This window comes from Lethenteron reissneri, chromosome 21 (genome assembly GCF_015708825.2).
Source record: "Lethenteron reissneri isolate LAM-NWPU_2019-01 chromosome 21, ASM1570882v1, whole genome shotgun sequence".
NCBI lineage: Eukaryota > Metazoa > Chordata > Hyperoartia > Petromyzontiformes > Petromyzontidae > Lethenteron > Lethenteron reissneri.
In genome coordinates, this window is record NC_083799.1 from 1,569,199 (window position 1) to 1,587,746 (window position 18,548).

The window sequence follows — 18,548 nt, forward strand, 5'->3', positions numbered from 1 at the left end:
AGAGAGTGAGTGAGAGTGAGTGAGTTTATTGATGACGTTAGCTAGAAAGAGTGAGTGAGAGTGTGAGTGAGTGAGTTTATTGGTGAGGACGTTAGCTAGAGAGTGTGAGTGAGAGTGAGTTTATTGATGAGGACGTTAGCTCGAGAGAGTGTGAGTGAGAGTGAGTTTATTGGTGAGGATGTTAGCTAAAGAGAGTGAGTGAGAGTGAGTTTATTGATGACGTTAGCTAGAAAGAGTGAGTGAGAGTGTGAGTGAGTGAGTTTATTGGTGAGGACGTTAGCGAGAGAGTGAGAGTGTGAGTGAGGGAGTTTATTGGTGAGGATGTTAGCTAGAGAGAGTGAGTGAGAGTGAGTTTATTGGTGAGGACGTTAGCTAGAGAGTGTGAGTGAGTGAGTTTATTGGTGAGGACGTTAGCTAGAGAGAGAGTGAGTGTGAGTTTATTGGTGAGGACGTTAGCTAGAGAGAGAGTGAGTGAGTTTATTGATGAGGACGTTAGCTAGAAAGAGTGAGTGAGAGTGTGAGTGGGTGAGTTTATTGATGAGGACGTTAGCTAGAGAGAGAGTGAGTGAAAGTGTGAGTGAGTTTATTGGTGAGGATGTTAGCTAGAGAGTGAGTGAGAGTGTGAGTGAGTGAGTTTATTGGTGAGGACGTTAGCTAGAGAGAGTGAGTGTGAGAGTGAGTTTATTGGTGAGGACGCTAGCTAGAGAGAAAGTGAGTGTGAGTGAGTTTATTGGTGAGGACGTTAGCTAGAGAGAGAGAGTGTGAGTGAGTTTATTGGTGAGGAAGTTAGCTAGAGTGAGAGTGAGTTTATTGATGAGGACGTTAGCTAGAGAGAGTGAGTGAGAGTGTGAGTGAGTTTATTGATGAGGACGTTAGCTAGAGAGAGTGAGTGAGAGTGTGAGTGAGTTTATTGATGAGGACGTTAGCTAGAGAGAGAGAGTGTGAGTTTATTGATGAGGACGTTAGCTAGAGAGAGTGTGAGTGAGTTTATTGGTGAGGATGTTAGCTAAAGAGAGTGAGTGAGAGTGAGTGAGTGAGTTTATTGATGACGTTAGCTAGAAAGAGTGAGTGAGAGTGTGAGTGAGTTTATTGGTGAGGACGTTAGCTAGAGAGAGTGAGTGAGAGTGTGAGAGTGAGTGTGTGCGTGAGTGAGTATATTGATGAGGACGTTAGCTAGAGTGAGAGTGAGTGAGTTTATTGGTGAGGACGTTAGCTAGAGAAAGTGTGAGTGAGAGTGAGTGAGAGTGTTAGTGAGTGACGTTAGCTAGAGAGAGAGTGAGTGTGAGTTTATTGGTGAGGACGTTAGTGAGAGAGAGTGAGTGAGAGTTAGTTTATTGATGACGTTAGCTAGAGAGAGGATGAGTGTGAGAGTGTGAGTGAGTGAGTTTATTGATGACGTTAGCTAGAAAGAGTGAGTGAGAGTGTGTGAGTGAGTTTATTGGTGAGGACGTTAGCTAGAGAAAGTGTGAGTGAGAGTGTGAGAGTGAGTGAGAGTGTGAGTGAGTTTATTGATGACGTTAGCTAGAGAGAGAGAGAGAGTGTGAGTGAGTGAGTTTATTGGTGAGGTTACATGTGAAGCTCACACAGGAAACGAATCGGGGGTCTGGGCTGGTGGGGGGGGGTCGCGGATCCCATCTCCACACGGGACCCCCGGTGCTGACCGGAGGGCCCCCCCAGGGCCCCCCCCCCAACACCCACCGAGTTCATTGTCTGTCGCGTCTCCGGTCGTGAGCTGCTGCTGCTGCCACTCACCTGGAGCCGTGGAGCAGCAGGCGAGCGGCGTGAGGAGCAGGACGAGAAGCAGGGCACGGGCAGCGTCCATCTCCCCAGACCAGAAGCCAAAGCTCTCCTCTACCCCCCCCACACACACAACACAAAGCTCTCTCACTCCCACGCCGCCTCGTTCGTCTGCGCACTTAGCACTGGGCCCTCGTTGATTGTTCACTCCTACATGCACTTCTCATCACACGTTACCGCCTGCCTGCCTGCCTGGCGGTGGTGGTGGTGGTCGTGAGAGTGACTGCGAGTGCTTTGCGTTCCCGTGGGAGGTTGGTTTTCTTGAGTTATTTGCTCAGTCGCTGACCATTGGATGCGCACGGGCTACGTGGCGCGTCACGACTCCCTGCATCAGCAGCCGCTGCTGCTACTGATGCTCCTGCTGCTGCTGCTACTGCTGCTCCTGCTGCTGCTACTGCTACTGATGCTACTGCTGCTGCTGCTACTGCTGCTGCTCCTGCTGCTGCTGCTACTGCTGCTGTTGCTCCTGCTGCTCCTGCTGCTGCTGCTACTGCTGCTGCTCCTGCTGCTCCTGCTGCTGCTCCTGCTGCTGCTGCTACTGCTGCTACTGCTGCTACTGCTGCTCCTGCTGCTGCTGCTACTGCTGTTGCTCCTGCTGCTGCTGCTACTGCTGCTGCTACTACTGCTGCTGCTACTGCTGCTACTGCTGCTCCTGCTGCTGCTACTACTGCTGCTGCTGCTACTACTGCTGCTGCTACTGCTGCTGCTACTGCTGCTCCTGCTGCTGCTACTACTGCTGCTGCTACTACTGCTGCTGCTGCTACTACTGCTGCCCCTGCCGCTGCTGCTCCTGCTGCTGCTGCTCCTGTTGCTCCTGCTGCTCCTCCTGCTGCTACTGCTGCTCCTGCTGCTGCTGCTACTGCTGCTCCTGCTGCTGCTACTGCTGCTCCTGTTGCTGCTACTGCTGCTCCTGCTGCTGCTCCTGCTGCTGCTACTGCTGCTCCTGCTGCTCCTGCTGCTGCTACTGCTGCTACTGCTGCTGCTGCTCCTGCTGCTGCTCCTGCTGCTGCTGCTCCTGCTGCTGCTACTGCTGCTCCTGCTGCTCCTGCTGCTGCTCCTGCTGCTGCTGCTCCTGCTGCTGCTCCTGCTGCTGCTACTGCTGCTCCTGCTGCTGCTCCTGCTGCTGCTGCTCCTGCTGCTGCTATTGCTGCTCCTGCTGCTGCTCCTGCTGCTGCTGCTCCTGCTGCTGCTACTGCTGCTCCTGCTGCTGCTCCTGCTGCTGCTGCTCCTGCTGCTGCTACTGCTGCTGCTGCTACTGCTGCTCCTGCTGCTGCTACTGCTGCTACTGCTGCTGCCCCTGCTGCTGCTACTACTGCTGCTGCTGATGCTCCTGCTGCTGCTACTGCTGCTCCTGCTGCTGCTGCTGCTGCTGCTCCTACTGCTGCTGCTGCTCAACTCTCGGTCGGAGAGTTGCAGCTCAGTCACTGCCACCCACCCCCCTGCCCCCTCTGGCTCTGGCTCTTCTCTCGCGCTCGCAACAACGCAGAGCCAGCGGCTGCACGGGGCCAGTGGCTGTCCGCCAGAGGAGAGAGAGAGAGGGGCAGGGGACAAGGCGCAGAGGCCAAGACCTGCTCGGCAGTCACTTGCTCATCATCATCCTGTCGAGACTGGAACAAGTTTGTTGCACGCAGCTGCTGTTATGCCAAAGCCCCATCGGTGGGAAGGGGGGGGGGCTCGGTAACAACTTTATTTGCGTGTTTCCCCGTCCTATAAACAACAACAATGACGCGTGTTAATGAGCATGTTTTTTTAAAAAAACAGGCACATTTTGAACAATACAATCGTGCTCATTCACTTGCTGAACAGTATACAGAGAGTGAATGATCTAAAATCGGGTGCCAAGAATTGGACCGTATACGCAGCTGGCGCGCTGCAACGCGTCTTGGAGCCGAACCAACATTGCGATGTCTGTCTCGCAGCTCGGTGTGAGACCCACACGTGTGATCTCACCCCCTCCTGCTGCCCAGCATCACACACACACTCACCCACTCCTCCACAGCATCACACACACACACTCTCACCCCCCTCCCCAGCATCACACACACTCTCACCCCCTCCTCCTGCCCAGCATCACACACACACACTCACCCCCTCCTCCCCAGCATCACACACACACACACACTCTCACCCCCTCCTGCCCAGCATCACACACACACACACTCTCATTCCCTCCTGCCCAGCATCACACACACCCCCTCCTCCTCCTCAGCATCACACACACACACTCACCCCCTCCTCCCCAGCATCACACACACACACACACTCACCCCCTCCTCCCCAGCATCACACACACACACTCACCCCCTCCTCCCCAGCATCACACACACACTCTCACCCCCTCCTCCCCAGCATCACACACACTCTCACCCCCCTCCCCAGCATCACACACACACTCACCCCCCTCCCCAGCATCACACACACTCACTCTCACCCCCCTCCTCCACAGCATCACACACACACACTCTCAGCCCCTCCTGCCCAGCATCACACACACACTCACCCCCTCCTGCCCAGCATCACACACACACACTCACCCCCTCCTGCCCAGCATCACACACACACACTCACCCCTCCTGCCCAGCATCACACACACACACTCTCAGCCCCTCCTGCCCAGCATCACACACACACTCTCACACCCTCCTGCCCAGCATCACACACACACACTCTCACCCCCTCCTGCCCAGCATCACACACACACTCTCACACCCTCCTCCTGCCCAGCATCACACACACACACTCTCACCCCCTCCTCCACAGCATCACACACACACACTCACCGACTCCTCCCCAGCATCACACACTCACACTCTCACCCCCTCCTCCCCAGCATCACACACACACACTCCCCTCCTGCCCAGCATCACACACACACACACACTCACCCCCCTCCACAGCATCACACACACACTCACCCCCTCCTCCACAGCATCACTCACACACTCACCCCCTCCTCCCCAGCATCACACACTCTCACACCCTCCTCCCCAGCATCACACACACACTCACCCCCCTCCCCAGCATCACACACACTCACTCTCACCCCCCTCCTCCACAGCATCACACACACACACACTCTCAGCCCCTCCTGCCCAGCATCACACACACACTCACCCCCTCCTGCCCAGCATCACACACACACACTCACCCCCTCCTGCCCAGCATCACACACACACACTCACCCCTCCTGCCCAGCATCACACACACACACTCTCAGCCCCTCCTGCCCAGCATCACACACACACTCTCACACCCTCCTGCCCAGCATCACACACACACACTCTCACCCCCTCCTGCCCAGCATCACACACACACTCTCACACCCTCCTCCTGCCCAGCATCACACACACACACTCTCACCCCCTCCTCCACAGCATCACACACACACACTCACCCACTCCTCCCCAGCATCACACACTCACACTCTCACCCCCTCCTCCCCAGCATCACACACACACACACTCCCCTCCTGCCCAGCATCACACACACACACACTCACCCCCCTCCACAGCATCACACACACACTCACCCCCTCCTCCACAGCATCACTCACACACTCACCCCCTCCTCCCCAGCATCACACACTCTCACACCCTCCTCCCCAGCATCACACACACACTCCCCCCCCTCCCCAGCATCACACACACTCACTCTCACCCCCCTCCTCCACAGCATCACACACACACACTCACCCACTCCTCCCCAGCATCACACACTCACACTCTCACCCCCTCCTCCCCAGCATCACACACACACACTCACCCACTCCTCCCCAGCATCACACACTCACACTCTCACCCCCTCCTCCCCAGCATCACACACACACTCTCACCCCCTCCTCCCCAGCATCACACACACACACACTCCCCTCCTGCCCAGCATCACACACACACACACTCACCCCCCTCCACAGCATCACACACACACTCACCCCCTCCTCCACAGCATCACTCACACACTCACCCCCTCCTCCCCAGCATCACACACTCACTCACCCCCCTCCCCAGCATCACACACACACTCACCCCCCTCCACAGCATCATACATACACACACTCTCACCCCCCTCCTCCACAGCATCACACACTCACTCACCCCCCTCCCCAGCATCACACACACACTCACCCCCCTCCACAGCATCATACACACACTCTCACCCCCCTCCTCCACAGCATCACTCACACACTCACCCCCCTCCACAGCATCACTCACACACTCACCCCCCTCCACAGCATCACACACACACTCACCCCCCTCCACAGCATCATAGACACACTCACCCCCTCCTCCCCAGCATCACACACTCACTCACCCCCCTCCACAGCATCACACACACACTCACCCCCTCCTCCACAGCATCACACACACACTCTCACCCCCCTCCTCCACAGCATCACTCACACACTCTCACTCCCTCCCCAGCATCACACACACACACACTCACCCCCTCCTGCCCAGCATCACACACACACACTCACCCCCTCCTCCTGCCCAGCATCACACACACACACACTCACCCCCTCCTGCCCAGCATCACACACACACACTCACCCCCCTCCCCAGCATCACGCACACACTCACCACCTCCTGCCCAGCATCACACACACACTCTCACCCCCTTCTCCTCCACAGCATCACACACACACTCTCACCCCCTCCTCCCCAGCATCACACACACACTCACCCCCTCCTCCCCAGCATCACACACACACACTCACCCCCTCCTCCTGCCCAGCAGGACACACACACTCACCCCCTCCTGCCCAGCATCACACACACACTCTCACCCCCTCCTCACCAGCATCACACACACACACTCTCACACCCTCCTCCCCAGCATCACACACACACACACCCTCATCCCCAGCATCACACACACACACTCTCACCCCCCCCTCCCCAGCATCACACACACACTCCCCCCCCCCCTCCCCAGCATCACACACACACTCTCACCCCCTCCTGCCCAGCATCACAGCATCACACACACACACTCTCACCCCCTTCTCCTCCACAGCATCACACACACACACTCTCACCCACTCCTCCCCAGCATCACACACACACTCTCACCCCCTCCTCCTGCCCAGCATCACACACACACTCACCTCCTCCTCCACAGCATCACACACACACTCTCACCCCCTCCTGCCCAGCATCACACACACACTCTCACCCCCTCCTCCCCAGCATCACACACACACTCTCACCCCCTCCTCCCCAGCATCACACACACACTCACCTCCTCCTCCACAGCATCACACACACACTCACCCCCCTCCCCAGCATCACACACACACACACTCACCCCCTCCTGCCCAGCATCACACACACACACCCCCTCCTCCCCAGCATCACACACACACTCACCCTCCTCCCCAGCATCACACACACACACTCTCACCCCCTCCTGCCCAGCATCACACACACACTCACCCTCCTCCCCAGCATCACACACACACACTCTCACCCCCTCCTGCCCAGCATCACACACACACTCACCCCCCTCCACAGCATCACACACACACTCTCACCCCCCCCTCCACAGCATCACACACACACTCATCCCCCTCCACAGCATCACACACACACACTCTCACCCCCTCCTGCCCAGCATCACACACACACTCACCCCCCTCCACAGCATCACACACACACTCTCACCCCCCCCTCCACAGCATCACACACACACACACTCTCACCCCCTCCTCCCCAGCATCACACACACACTCATCCCCCTCCACAGCATCACACACACACACACTCTCACCCCCTCCTCCCCAGCATCACACACACACACACTCTCACCCCCTCCTCCCCAGCATCACACACACACTCACCCCCTCCTCCCCAGCATCACACACACACTCACTCTCACCCCCTCCTCCTGCCCAGCATCACACACACACACGCGCCTCGCAGCCACTCACTGCAACTTTACTCCAAAACGCGCACTGCTCTTGCCAGAGCGTTCCAACTGCGTCGTTCCACTGCGGGCCGGAACAACGTTCGTTCAAGAACTCCGTGGGATGTTCGATACACGGAGATCGATGTGATTGTGCGCAGTGGAGTGAGAAAGCGGGAAACCCCAGGGCTGTTGTCGTCGATGAGTTGATGTGAGCCGCGTGGGAGGGAGGAATTGGGTCTGGCAGGGTTTGTGGAGTCGCGTGGGGCACCGGGGGGGGGGGGGGGGGTGCTGGAGGAGGCTGCTCCTTGTTTATTTTTCTCCGTGTGCTGCGATTTTATGGCTGTGACTGTGTGTTTTTTGCGCACGTGTTTACGATGTGTTTTTCAGTGGTGTCCCTTAGATTTCAAGAGGAAGGGCTCTATTTCATGGTGGCGTCCAAAAGATATCTGCAATGGTTGAGCGAGCGAGCCATACACGACTTTCTTTGGCGAATTTATATTGAGCCCTACTGTTCAGCCTTAATGTGTTTTCATTTTAATGTCATGAACTATAGTAACATTTGGAAAGGCATCGCAGAGTATGTTTTACTCGGGCATACATTTAAGGCCCAAAATGGTGGAATAAAGAGTCGGACACAAGCTTTTGAAAAGATTGACTTAATGAAAAGCCATATCATCAGCGTGAATTTCACACATGTGCGTAAAGAAGAGCAATTCTAAACCGTACTCATTGGTTATTTCGGTAAAGTCGCGTATGTAGAAATAAAATACAATTTAAATAAATCACAAATAAATCACATCATCAGCTGAAAATGGGGCAAACCACATAGCGAGGGAACACACAGAGGGACATCACACAGAGCACACAGAGAACGGCAAACTGCACGGAGGCAAATACAGCAAGAAGATGGGAGACGCGAACTCAACAAAACCTTAGAAACGTAATGCAAACCCGTCGGCCAACAACACAGACACTAACCTGGTTGACCACGTATTTCAAAAGACTGCTAAATGTTGTGTTCATCTTCTGGGCTGAACACACCAACGTAAAGAGAGGACAAGGACTCGTGAACAGACACAAGGTACAAGGTAGCAAGAGATACATACACAAAGAAGAACACACAGGGAATGATGTTTTGGGCAGCACATAGGGACAACCAGAGCAACACCACACCAAGAGACATACACACATGGAGAGGCACACACAGAAAGACGCCCGGAGGAATCACGCACAGGGACTTATATAGGCTGTAGAGGTGGGGGAAGGGAAGGGGTGGAGAGAAGGACCAATGCAGGCTGTCTTGCCTCACGGCAGATGTGGAGCGTATGTACACAGGAAGTTCCTGTTTTTGATGCTAATTTTGGTTACGTGACCAGGAAGTTACGATGTTAGATTTCCACTGAACCACGCGGGCGTCGGCCATTACACAGATAAGTCAAGATGGCGGCACCAATCGCGTCTCAGTGAAGCCAGACGCAGTTGTCCATCGTGGGACTTTGAGAAGCATTGTCTGTAAGTTTGTTTATATTCTTATAATATTGGCAATGCTGTTGTAATGTTGGAATGACCGTTATAGTGATGTAAATGCCTTTTATGGTACCATTACGTTGTTGTGGTAAATACGAGGCCTAGTTAGCAACGAAGCCTGCAACTTTCCTTATTGTGGATGTTACTTGTGATTTAGTAGGTCGAGTCAGACTTGTGCCTATGTTGCGATCCTGAGAGCAAAGATGACGAAGTATCTCATGCACAGTTTAGTGTTATGTGTAATGCTATACATTTGGGGTGCAGTGGGATGAATACACGATGTGCCTTTATGCAACACACCGGCTTGTGCTCTTGTGTAGTTGTTCAGTGGTAATGTAGGGGCCTGGTCCGTCCAGGATCTATTGTTATCTAAGACAATGTTCTGATGCTGTGGTGTTCATTGTGTTGGTGTTTCCGGGTTATAACAGATGCTGTATTTTCTCACCAGTTTTACCTTGTTAAAATCAATAAATGACGATTGGAGTCGGACGTTCATCCTGGCTCCGAGGATTTATTGAACGCAAGGTTATCTACTCGACTAGTGGTGCAACGCAGCGCACAGTGAGGCCGAGATACAGGCAACAAATCGTGGGAAACAATGGGGAAACAAAGTGAAATTTATAAGTACATACCATTTACGAAAGAAACTTGAACTATGGCAGGACACGTCGCTTAGAAGAGGTATTATGGCCAGCGATCAAGACGACCGGCTGAATGGCATCCAAAGGAAGCGATCCATCGCTGCGATCAAGCGATGGAATTCGTTCACGTGCAGTTTTCAAATGGGTCGTTGAATCGGGGGACTGTGCGAGGGATGGCGAGGGCTTCTGAAAGCGGCAATTCGTGATGTATGTGTTGTGTGTGTATACATATACCTGTGCGTGTGTGCCTGTGTATACGTTGTGGGGAGCTGTAGTGTAGTGGTCAGCGTACTGCGCCACGAAACCGGCGGATTCCAGTTGGATTCCCACTCACAGCCAACATCGATGGTAACAAAACTGAATCGGTCCTGGGCATGGTGCTTTTGGCCATTCATAGGTGCTCGCTAACAGCACTTGCCCCGACACTGGTGAAGGCTACACGGGCATCTCTGTATTTGTGTGCATTGTTTACGTTTCCTTCTTTCCGCGCATATTCTGTTGTCCGCGGCAAGAATCGATCCACAAAACTCGAGCGATCTGCGTTCACCCCCATCTCCCGCTATCTTCACCATGGAGCGATGATGATGATGGAGGTGATGATGTTTTTGATCATGGTTTTGACGATGTCGCTGCCGATGATTATCTTCGTTGATGCTGCTGTTCCTGGGCGGTGTCCGACGAGTGCGACGGTGACCCCCCGTCGTGGATTGACGATGGGTGAATAAATGATGATGGTTTTGTGAATGATGGAGTGATTATGCTCAATAGTTTATACCGTCGTGCAGCCTCCGGACTGGCACAGTTATTCGCGCTGTGGGTGAACGAGCCTGGCGGATACAACTCGCACAAGACGACCACCGTGGAGACGGAAGGATGCGAGAGAGAGCAGTGCATGTGCAGGAGTGAGATCGCACGTGGGCATCACAGCAGGGAGGGATGGGAACGGCACGGGGAGACCAAGGTGTTCAGGGAGAGGAACATGATGGGTAGAGCGTGAACGACGGCCGTCGTAGAGTCAGTCAAAGAGTTTAGCAAGTTTCGCCATGCGGTCTGACTGGAACGAATACAGACACCTGTGGTTTTGAAAATGACTTATGAACAACCTATGGACCTAGGGGGCCGTCCATAAATGACGTCACGCACATAGGGGGGGGGGGTCAGACATGTGTGACGAGGGGGGGGGGGGAGAAATGTGACGTCACATCAAAATGCGCAATTTTAAATAAATATAGACATGTTCTACTTAATTAAATAGACTTTTTAATAAATGTTTTCTCCTACAACATCAGAGTGCAGCGGCACATTAAATATGCACTACAATGACAATAGTTTAAAGCGATTTTAAGTATGTTATATTTGGGGGGAGGGGGGGCAGAGCTTTGTGACGTCATATTTTGAGGGGGGGTCTGACTTTTTGTGACGCCGTGTGACGATGGGGGGGGGGGGGGTCAAACATCTTCCAAAATCGCGTGACGTCATTTATGGATGGCCCCTAGATAAATAAATTTTAAAAATCGAAACACTTCGCTAAATGCCACCGGACGGACAATTGGCAGTATTCCAGCTGATGCAGATGGTGGAGAGTGTCACTTCAGATGACTCGTGCCCTGCCGCAGAGCCTGCGCTACAGGGCGTGCTGGGGTGGGCCCTGCATCGCCAAGTGTCCCATTTGGGCCACCAAAATCCCACTTTTTCTCGCGGGTCTGTATGCCTGTTACGGTGCCCTGACACCACACAAGACGACTCTTCACTGCCCACCAATCCGAGAGGAACTTGAGCAGGGTTGGCTCTCCGAGTGATGGGTATCAGTGGTGACTTGTACTGGTAGGAACCTCCTGGTTACACCAGCCCACAGGGGATTATTGTGTCCGTCGTGCAATGAGGGGCTTGGTGGAGAGTGAGGGGTTGGGTGGGGAGGGTGGGGAGGAGCTGGGTGGGGAGGGTAGGGTGGGGAGGGGCTGGGAGGGGAGGGTGGGGCTCGGTGGAGGTGGGAGGGGTGGGGCTGGGTGGGGAGGGGCTGGTCACCCCCTGGTGCCCTTATAAAACTCAACGTTTGACCTCAGGCCGGCTTGTGGCCGCCCTCACAGTCGGGCATATTTTTGACCGAGCAACCCAACGTTCCTACCAGCTCCCTCCGCAGGAATGTGTTTAAGTGAGTGGTGGGGACCAGGAATGCACGTATGTTGAACTTCTTTCGCACCGTACCGAGCTAACCGTGCTAATCGGAGGTGCGGGGGAAGGACAACAAACTCAACACAAAAAGCAGTTCCAAAAAAACGAGTTTTCAGTCGAGACTAAAAAGTGCAACAGCTCCCGGTTGCTTCCTTAACTAGTGCCTGGTGAGTGCTCAGTGGCACATAGTTTATCGAGTGGTGAATGAGTGGAGATTTGCCTCCCCTGTCCACTCGGTAGTATAAACGGGTCGGTCGACAAGTGGCGTGTGGTGGGGTAAAAATGTGGTTACGCTCGCCTCTTCCGACACGCTTGGTCCGCGTGAAAAAGGTCAGATCCAATGCGTGTCGTTTAGAGTTCTCTCTACGGCAAGCCCTCGGTCAGCATTGGCGTGAGCAAGCGATTGCAGGGGTGCGCCTTTACCACTGAACTAAGGCAACTCGGGCGAATGCTACCACGCAATGTAGCTTGGGGTTAAGCATCTTCTCCCAATCCAGAGAGCCACAGAAGCGGTGGCTGATGGAGGGTGTCCACATTAACACAATGAACGCTTTCATGCAGTCAGATACTCTTCATACTTCCACATCCAATGAACCTCGGCTTTCACCCTTTTTCATGGTGATTCAGATTGTAAAGCAGGTATTTGTTGTAATTACGTTTTTGGTTATATTGTTAATAACGTATACACGTAATTATATATCAATGACCGCTAATTAAATAGTATGAATCCAAAATTTCAGCCGTTCTTAATCGACCAATTGATGAAGGGCTCCACACGCCATGTCGATCCCGGGGGTGTTTGACCATATTTCACCACGCTGGTCAGTGTATGTTGAAGGGAGGGCACAGGACCCGTTCTGTTATCACTCGTCACTGATGTTAGCCAAAGGGATCAAACTCGGGTCGATGGGTTCATAGCGCATCGCTTCACCACCGTATACAATGTACTGTAAATGCAAGTTAAACGTACAGTCTTTTGTTATTGTTTCACTAATTATAAGCATGCCGGGTCTCTCCCGTAACCGAGAAGGCTCTCGTGGAGCCTTAAGAAATCTTACTGCTTTATATAAGTTCACACGTGCATAGCTGACATGAACAGGATGGCAATCATAAATGTATTTATTTCTAAATATAACACGTAAACACATGTCAACACATTAAAATCAATAATGCACTTATCCAACGATAAAATGTATGTTTATATATATACACTTAACGGAGTATATTCTGTCACTAAAAGCTTTCCAAACTTGCATTGAGTTATTTATTGCATTTATCCAACAATATTCATTACATAAACACGTTGCAAGGAGTAAATCAGAATTGCAACTTCAAGATAAATCAACACTTCCACGATTTATATACTGACTTTAATGGCGGATAATGTAATGCAACATTACTTGATAATGATCCACTCTTCCACTTTTCAGCAGTCGTGCTCGGTAGGCTGTTTCTCAGCTAATCGGTATTTTGATGCGCTCTTATTCATAGGCCAGACAATTGACCATTTTTAAGGCTTCTCACGAAAGTCTGAAAAATAATGGTTGGAGTCATTTGTTTCAACCTTCTGACTTTAAGGGGCAGACAACTGCAACACATCCCTGCGGAGGAAGCTGGTAGGAACGTTGGGTTGCTCGGTCAATGGCCAGGGTCAACGGCGGCGTGGTGTATTCCGCAAATATGCCCGACTGTGAGGGCGGGCACAAGCCGGCTGTGAGTAGGTTAAACGTTGAGTTTTATAAGGGCACCACGGGGTGACCAGCACCTCCTCACCCAGCCCCACCTCCCACCCAGCCCCACCCTCCCCACCCAGCCCCTCCCTGCACGACAGACGGACACAATAATCCCCTGTGGGCTGGTGTAACCAGGAGGTTCCTTCCAGTATTAACATTTACATACCACGTTTTTTCAGTGCTTCTATATATCTCAATAATTTGCTTAAATACAAATTTACATTGATGAAAGTCAAGCAGTTGGTTAAAATTTTATGGAATTTTTGATAATGAAATTATTACCTGTTCATGAAATTTTTATATTTAATGTGCCCATCAGCCATTTTCTATAGAAGCCTGAATGCGGAATTCCCCATGCCACCGCATTCATGGTTCTTCGATGCCACAATTATAAGCTGACAGTACTGTAAATACACGGTAACCCTCTCAGACATGTTCCCTCTGACTCCCATTCTGTCACCAGTCTTATCCATCTACAGTCATCCCTTCTGGCAAAGCGTCCTCACCCAAGTTAACATATTTAATATGTATTTGTTCTATGATCCATGTATTCCTCTTCCCGTAACAATGCAATTCCAAGCATCCTTGTTTTCATACGTGCAAAACGGTGATCATGTATATAAACAAAAAGGGATTTTCAACAGCAAAACATAACAGGAATTCGCAGAATGTTTTTTTTTTATGTGAAGATCACATCTTGGGCATATTCTGCAGAGCCTTGCAACGGCCACCAGTTCCAGAGAGACAAGATCGAGGCATTTTTAATCTAGGCAGGAGAAAAAAGCAACTGGAAATAAGGTTTCTTATGAGGACTTGAGTACAGTATATTCATCACAAGCCTGCCTGCTGCCGGTCTGTCATCACAGCACCCACTGAAGACCAACGAGGTCTTGCTCTCATCAAAAAATTAAACAATTCTTAGTGAACCCTGATTTTAAAAAACATCAGTAAACCGATGAGACTTCAATTGTATCAGCACTTAGGAACTGCTGACATGTTTATCCCAGCAGTGGCCAAACCTCCACGTGCATTTGTTGAATACGTCATTGGAAACCTTCTTGGAAAAAAATTACTCTTAAGAATTGGAACCCACTTTATTCTGTGACTAAGGAAATTCCTAATTTTTAATACAATATCACACCTTTTATCTTCTATATTCATGGCAAATTCCTCTCATTATCCATGGCTATGCATCACTTGGAAGCAGTCCTGAGGAACACATTATTATTCTAATATCTATTGTCATTCTGCAGATGAGAGGAGTCACCCAAAAGTAGTGGCAAATTCTTCTTACGAGCTGCATGTATCTGCGGGTGTCGGTGCAGATGAGAGGAATTGTGGAAAATGTGAATAGGATCTGTAAATAGTGCCCCCCCCCCCACATACCACAGTTTAGTCGCACTGTATCATAGTGCTCCTAACCACTATAGATCTTTCATTTTAAAGATGGTTATGTTTCATCGCCCAAAACAGAATTTACATGTAAATTTTTTTTAAACTCAAAATCAGTCAATCTAATTTTAGAAGCATGTTAATTTATGATGGCTATACGAGATGTGTGTCAATAATGGTTGGTAACATCAAAGGGATGAGAGAAGAGTGGTCGTGAAGATCTGCTGCAGGATCTGAGGGATGAGTTTGGTGTCCATGGCAACAAAGGAACGGCCGGCTGGCAGCATGTGCTGTAACCTGCCAACGAGAAGTGGGCAGCAACACACGCATCGCAGTATACAATATGTTCTGGAGTTTAAAGGTGTACTTTATGCAGCAATTAAACATATATCTGAAGATACTGCACCACATACATGAATACAACAAAAAATATTGAACGTGCAATCAGAACTAAAAATAAGTAACATTTAAAAAAACTTTTTTTTTAAACACGCTTTTATGAAATGTACTAGTAATGGCAGAACTTCATGACTCCAGGAAGTGGCTCCGAAGCTTGCCATAACGTAAGGGACCGTGGCCAATTACAGCCAACGTTAGTTGACCGTGGACAATTAGACCCAAGCCGAAAAATAACATGTAAAAATGTATGTTTAAAAAAAGATATTTTTATGATAGAATATAGTATTGTCATCAGTATGACATAAGTATACCAAGTTTGCAGTCGATACCACATTGGGAAGTGGGTTAAAATTAAGTTACAAGATTTGAGGATACAACGACAACAGCAATGACAACGACAACAACAACAGACAGAGTGAGTTAGAAGAAAGTGTGTAAAATAACGATGAACATGGTGCTCTTAAAGGTGGTATCTGAATCCTGCAAGAGGTTTTTAAACGACGGTAGATAAAGGGAACCAGGGAGCAGAGGTTAGGGCAAAAGGAGACCTTAGACCTGCAGGAAGCATAGTTTTAAGGACAGTGGATTTATGAATACAAGCTCTGTCAAAAATAACAATAAAATCACCACATACGTATCTATATACGGTACACAGATAAAACTATCCGTTCACGTGTCAGTCCGTCTGTGTGTCAAAACGAGCACTGGTATTGGCTAAACAATACCGTGACTCGGCCAATCGTGCACATCTACACATGTGCTACTAAGGAGACAAAGGTGCTGGCCAGAGACCCCCTTTGTTGCCTGCATTTGCCCCAACAGCCTGTGAAACCCTCTACAGCAGGACTTTTTGTATCCAGGTGAATGCACGTTGATGTGTCTGTATTTGATGTGTCAGTGAATACGCCTGTGTTTGTGTTGGTCAGAGATGACCTCCCAAGTGGACTGAGGCATAAGGTTGACGCAAGCTTGACACTGCTGATGAGACTATGAACGTCAAAACCGTTCCAGGGTTTGCTTGTATTAAGCCAATGCCACTAAAAACACACCCATAAGGGAGTGCGCAGATGGGCTCTATGTGGAGCGACAAATATGGGAAAGAGGTGTGTTGCCCACTTATTTATTTTGTTGGGGACTGGTGGTGATCGTGTACTAAGCTGCCTAACATGACAATTAAAACAACATGCAAAGTTAATGTCCATAACTTATCGCACGGCCACCACAAGAGTGCAATGAGCAAAATAATTACCTTGCGGCCTGGTCGCCCAGCGAACCGATGAACACAACAAATGCATGCACGGACGGTTCGTTGGTAAGAGCACGTGCCAGACTTGCTGCTGGAACCCCGTAGCGTTCCAGGTTCGCATCGCTGAAGAGCACGAGGAAGCGCTCGTCTGCATCCTCTTGTGCGAGGGTCGCCGCCGATGCTCGCGCACCCTCCACGGTGTAATCGCCGCTCGCGCAGAACTGGGAGTGCGCGTGCATTGTCTGAACACACATGAATGGGTTTTAATAGTTGTACAACATCGTTAACTATCTGACAACACATCTATTCTAGCCAGACGTGAAATCACTCAGCAGTTTTATATATTGAGCTACGATTATAGAACTTCAAATTGCCATTTTGTTAAGCAGTAATTCTGACGCTTTAGTCGTAACAACTGGCAACAATGCTGCTTTACTTGCCATGTCTTTAATTGATGTAAATTACACACATTTATCTTCTTCTTCTTCCACGTGTTTGACCCACTCATGTGGGGTCCCTCTGTCCCCGCCAACCTTCTCCATGCTGCCCTGTCCTGCGCCATCTCTATTTCCCCTCCTCGGGCCACCGTGTCCGATCGCACCACATCGCCCCCCACCTCTTCTTCTGCCTTCCTCTTGATTTCTTTCCTTCCACTTGCATCACTTGCACCTTCTGACCCACATAATTTTCCTGTTGTCTCTCCACGTGACCGAACCACACCAGCCTTTTCTCTCTCATCTTCTGTCTGATTCCTACCACCTATTATTAAACTCAACATCCACCGCCAACATCATCATCTCTGTGACGACCATAGCTTGGTCCTCCCTCTTTCTTGTGCCCCGACACACGGCCCCATACAACAGCACCGGCCTCACCACCATCTTGTACACTTTTCCCTTTAACCAAACTGGGACCCTTCTTATCGCACACCACACCAGTCATCTCTCGTCATCTAGCCCTTGTTCTTGTTCTCATCTCTCCTTCTAGTCATCCATCAGCACACACCATTGCACCAAGGTACTTAAACTCGTTCGTCTTCATTAACTGGTCACTTCCAATTTGCAATCATCCTTCTGCATTATTTCCACTGATATTTCCCACCATATTATCCGTCTTTGTCCGACTGATCCTCAAACCGTTCCCTCAATTCTTTTGCACCCAAATCTTCAAATCATCTTCCACTACCCCTCTGTTTTCACCGCATAGCACAATATCATCTGCAAACAGCATACATCACGGGGGATGTCTCTGAATATCTCTCGTTAGTGTGTCCAGCACCAGGATGAGTAGGAAGGGGCTCAGAGCAGAACCTCGCTTCACTCCCGCTCTGACTTGAAAGCTCTCCTGACACCCCGCCGCTGCTCTGCACATGCATTTTCCCTCCTTCATACATATCCTGGATCAGCCGGACATATACCTCAGGAAAACCTCGTCTTCTCATACACCACCAGGTGAGCTCTCTAGCTACCCTGCTCTATGCTTTCTCTAGATCAATAAACACCATATGCAGGTCACATTTCTTCTCTTTGAACTTCTCCATCACTACTCTCAGTGCAAAGATTGCAGCCATCATTGACCTTCCCTGTCCTAAATCCAAACCGACTCTCACCAATATCCACCAGCTTCCTCAGTCTCTTTTCTATAATCCTTTCGCAGAGTTTCATGGTGTGACTCATCAATGCTATTCCTCTGTAGTTCCCACACTATTATACATTGCCTTTCCCTTTCAAGATG

General features: G+C 50.6%; 2 protein-coding genes across 3 annotated transcripts in view; both read right to left on the reverse strand.

Annotated features, from left to right (window-relative positions):
- The window catches only part of LOC133345008 (C-type mannose receptor 2-like), a 64,036-nt gene extending 56,292 nt beyond the window's left edge, over nt 1-7,744 (reverse strand). The window contains exons 1-2 of one of the 2 annotated variants that reach the window (XM_061555348.1): nt 7,727-7,744; nt 1,753-1,851 (exon numbers count right to left, since the gene is read on the reverse strand). In XM_061555348.1, the coding sequence (XP_061411332.1) occupies nt 1,753-1,822 (70 nt within the window). In that variant the 5' untranslated portion in view covers nt 1,823-1,851; nt 7,727-7,744. Of the gene's footprint in view, nt 1-1,752; nt 2,096-7,726 lie in introns of those variants that run through there. The other variant, XM_061555349.1, reaches the window with a different exon arrangement.
- A 5,403-nt stretch (nt 7,745-13,147) lies between these two features.
- Nucleotides 13,148-18,548, reverse strand: part of VWA8 (von Willebrand factor A domain containing 8) — a 51,790-nt gene continuing 46,389 nt past the window's right edge. The window contains exons 45-46 of the mRNA XM_061555351.1: nt 16,818-17,056; nt 13,148-15,466 (exon numbers count right to left, since the gene is read on the reverse strand). Coding sequence (XP_061411335.1) covers nt 15,358-15,466; nt 16,818-17,056 — 348 coding nt within the window. The 3' untranslated portion in view covers nt 13,148-15,357. The remainder of the gene's footprint in view (nt 15,467-16,817; nt 17,057-18,548) is intronic.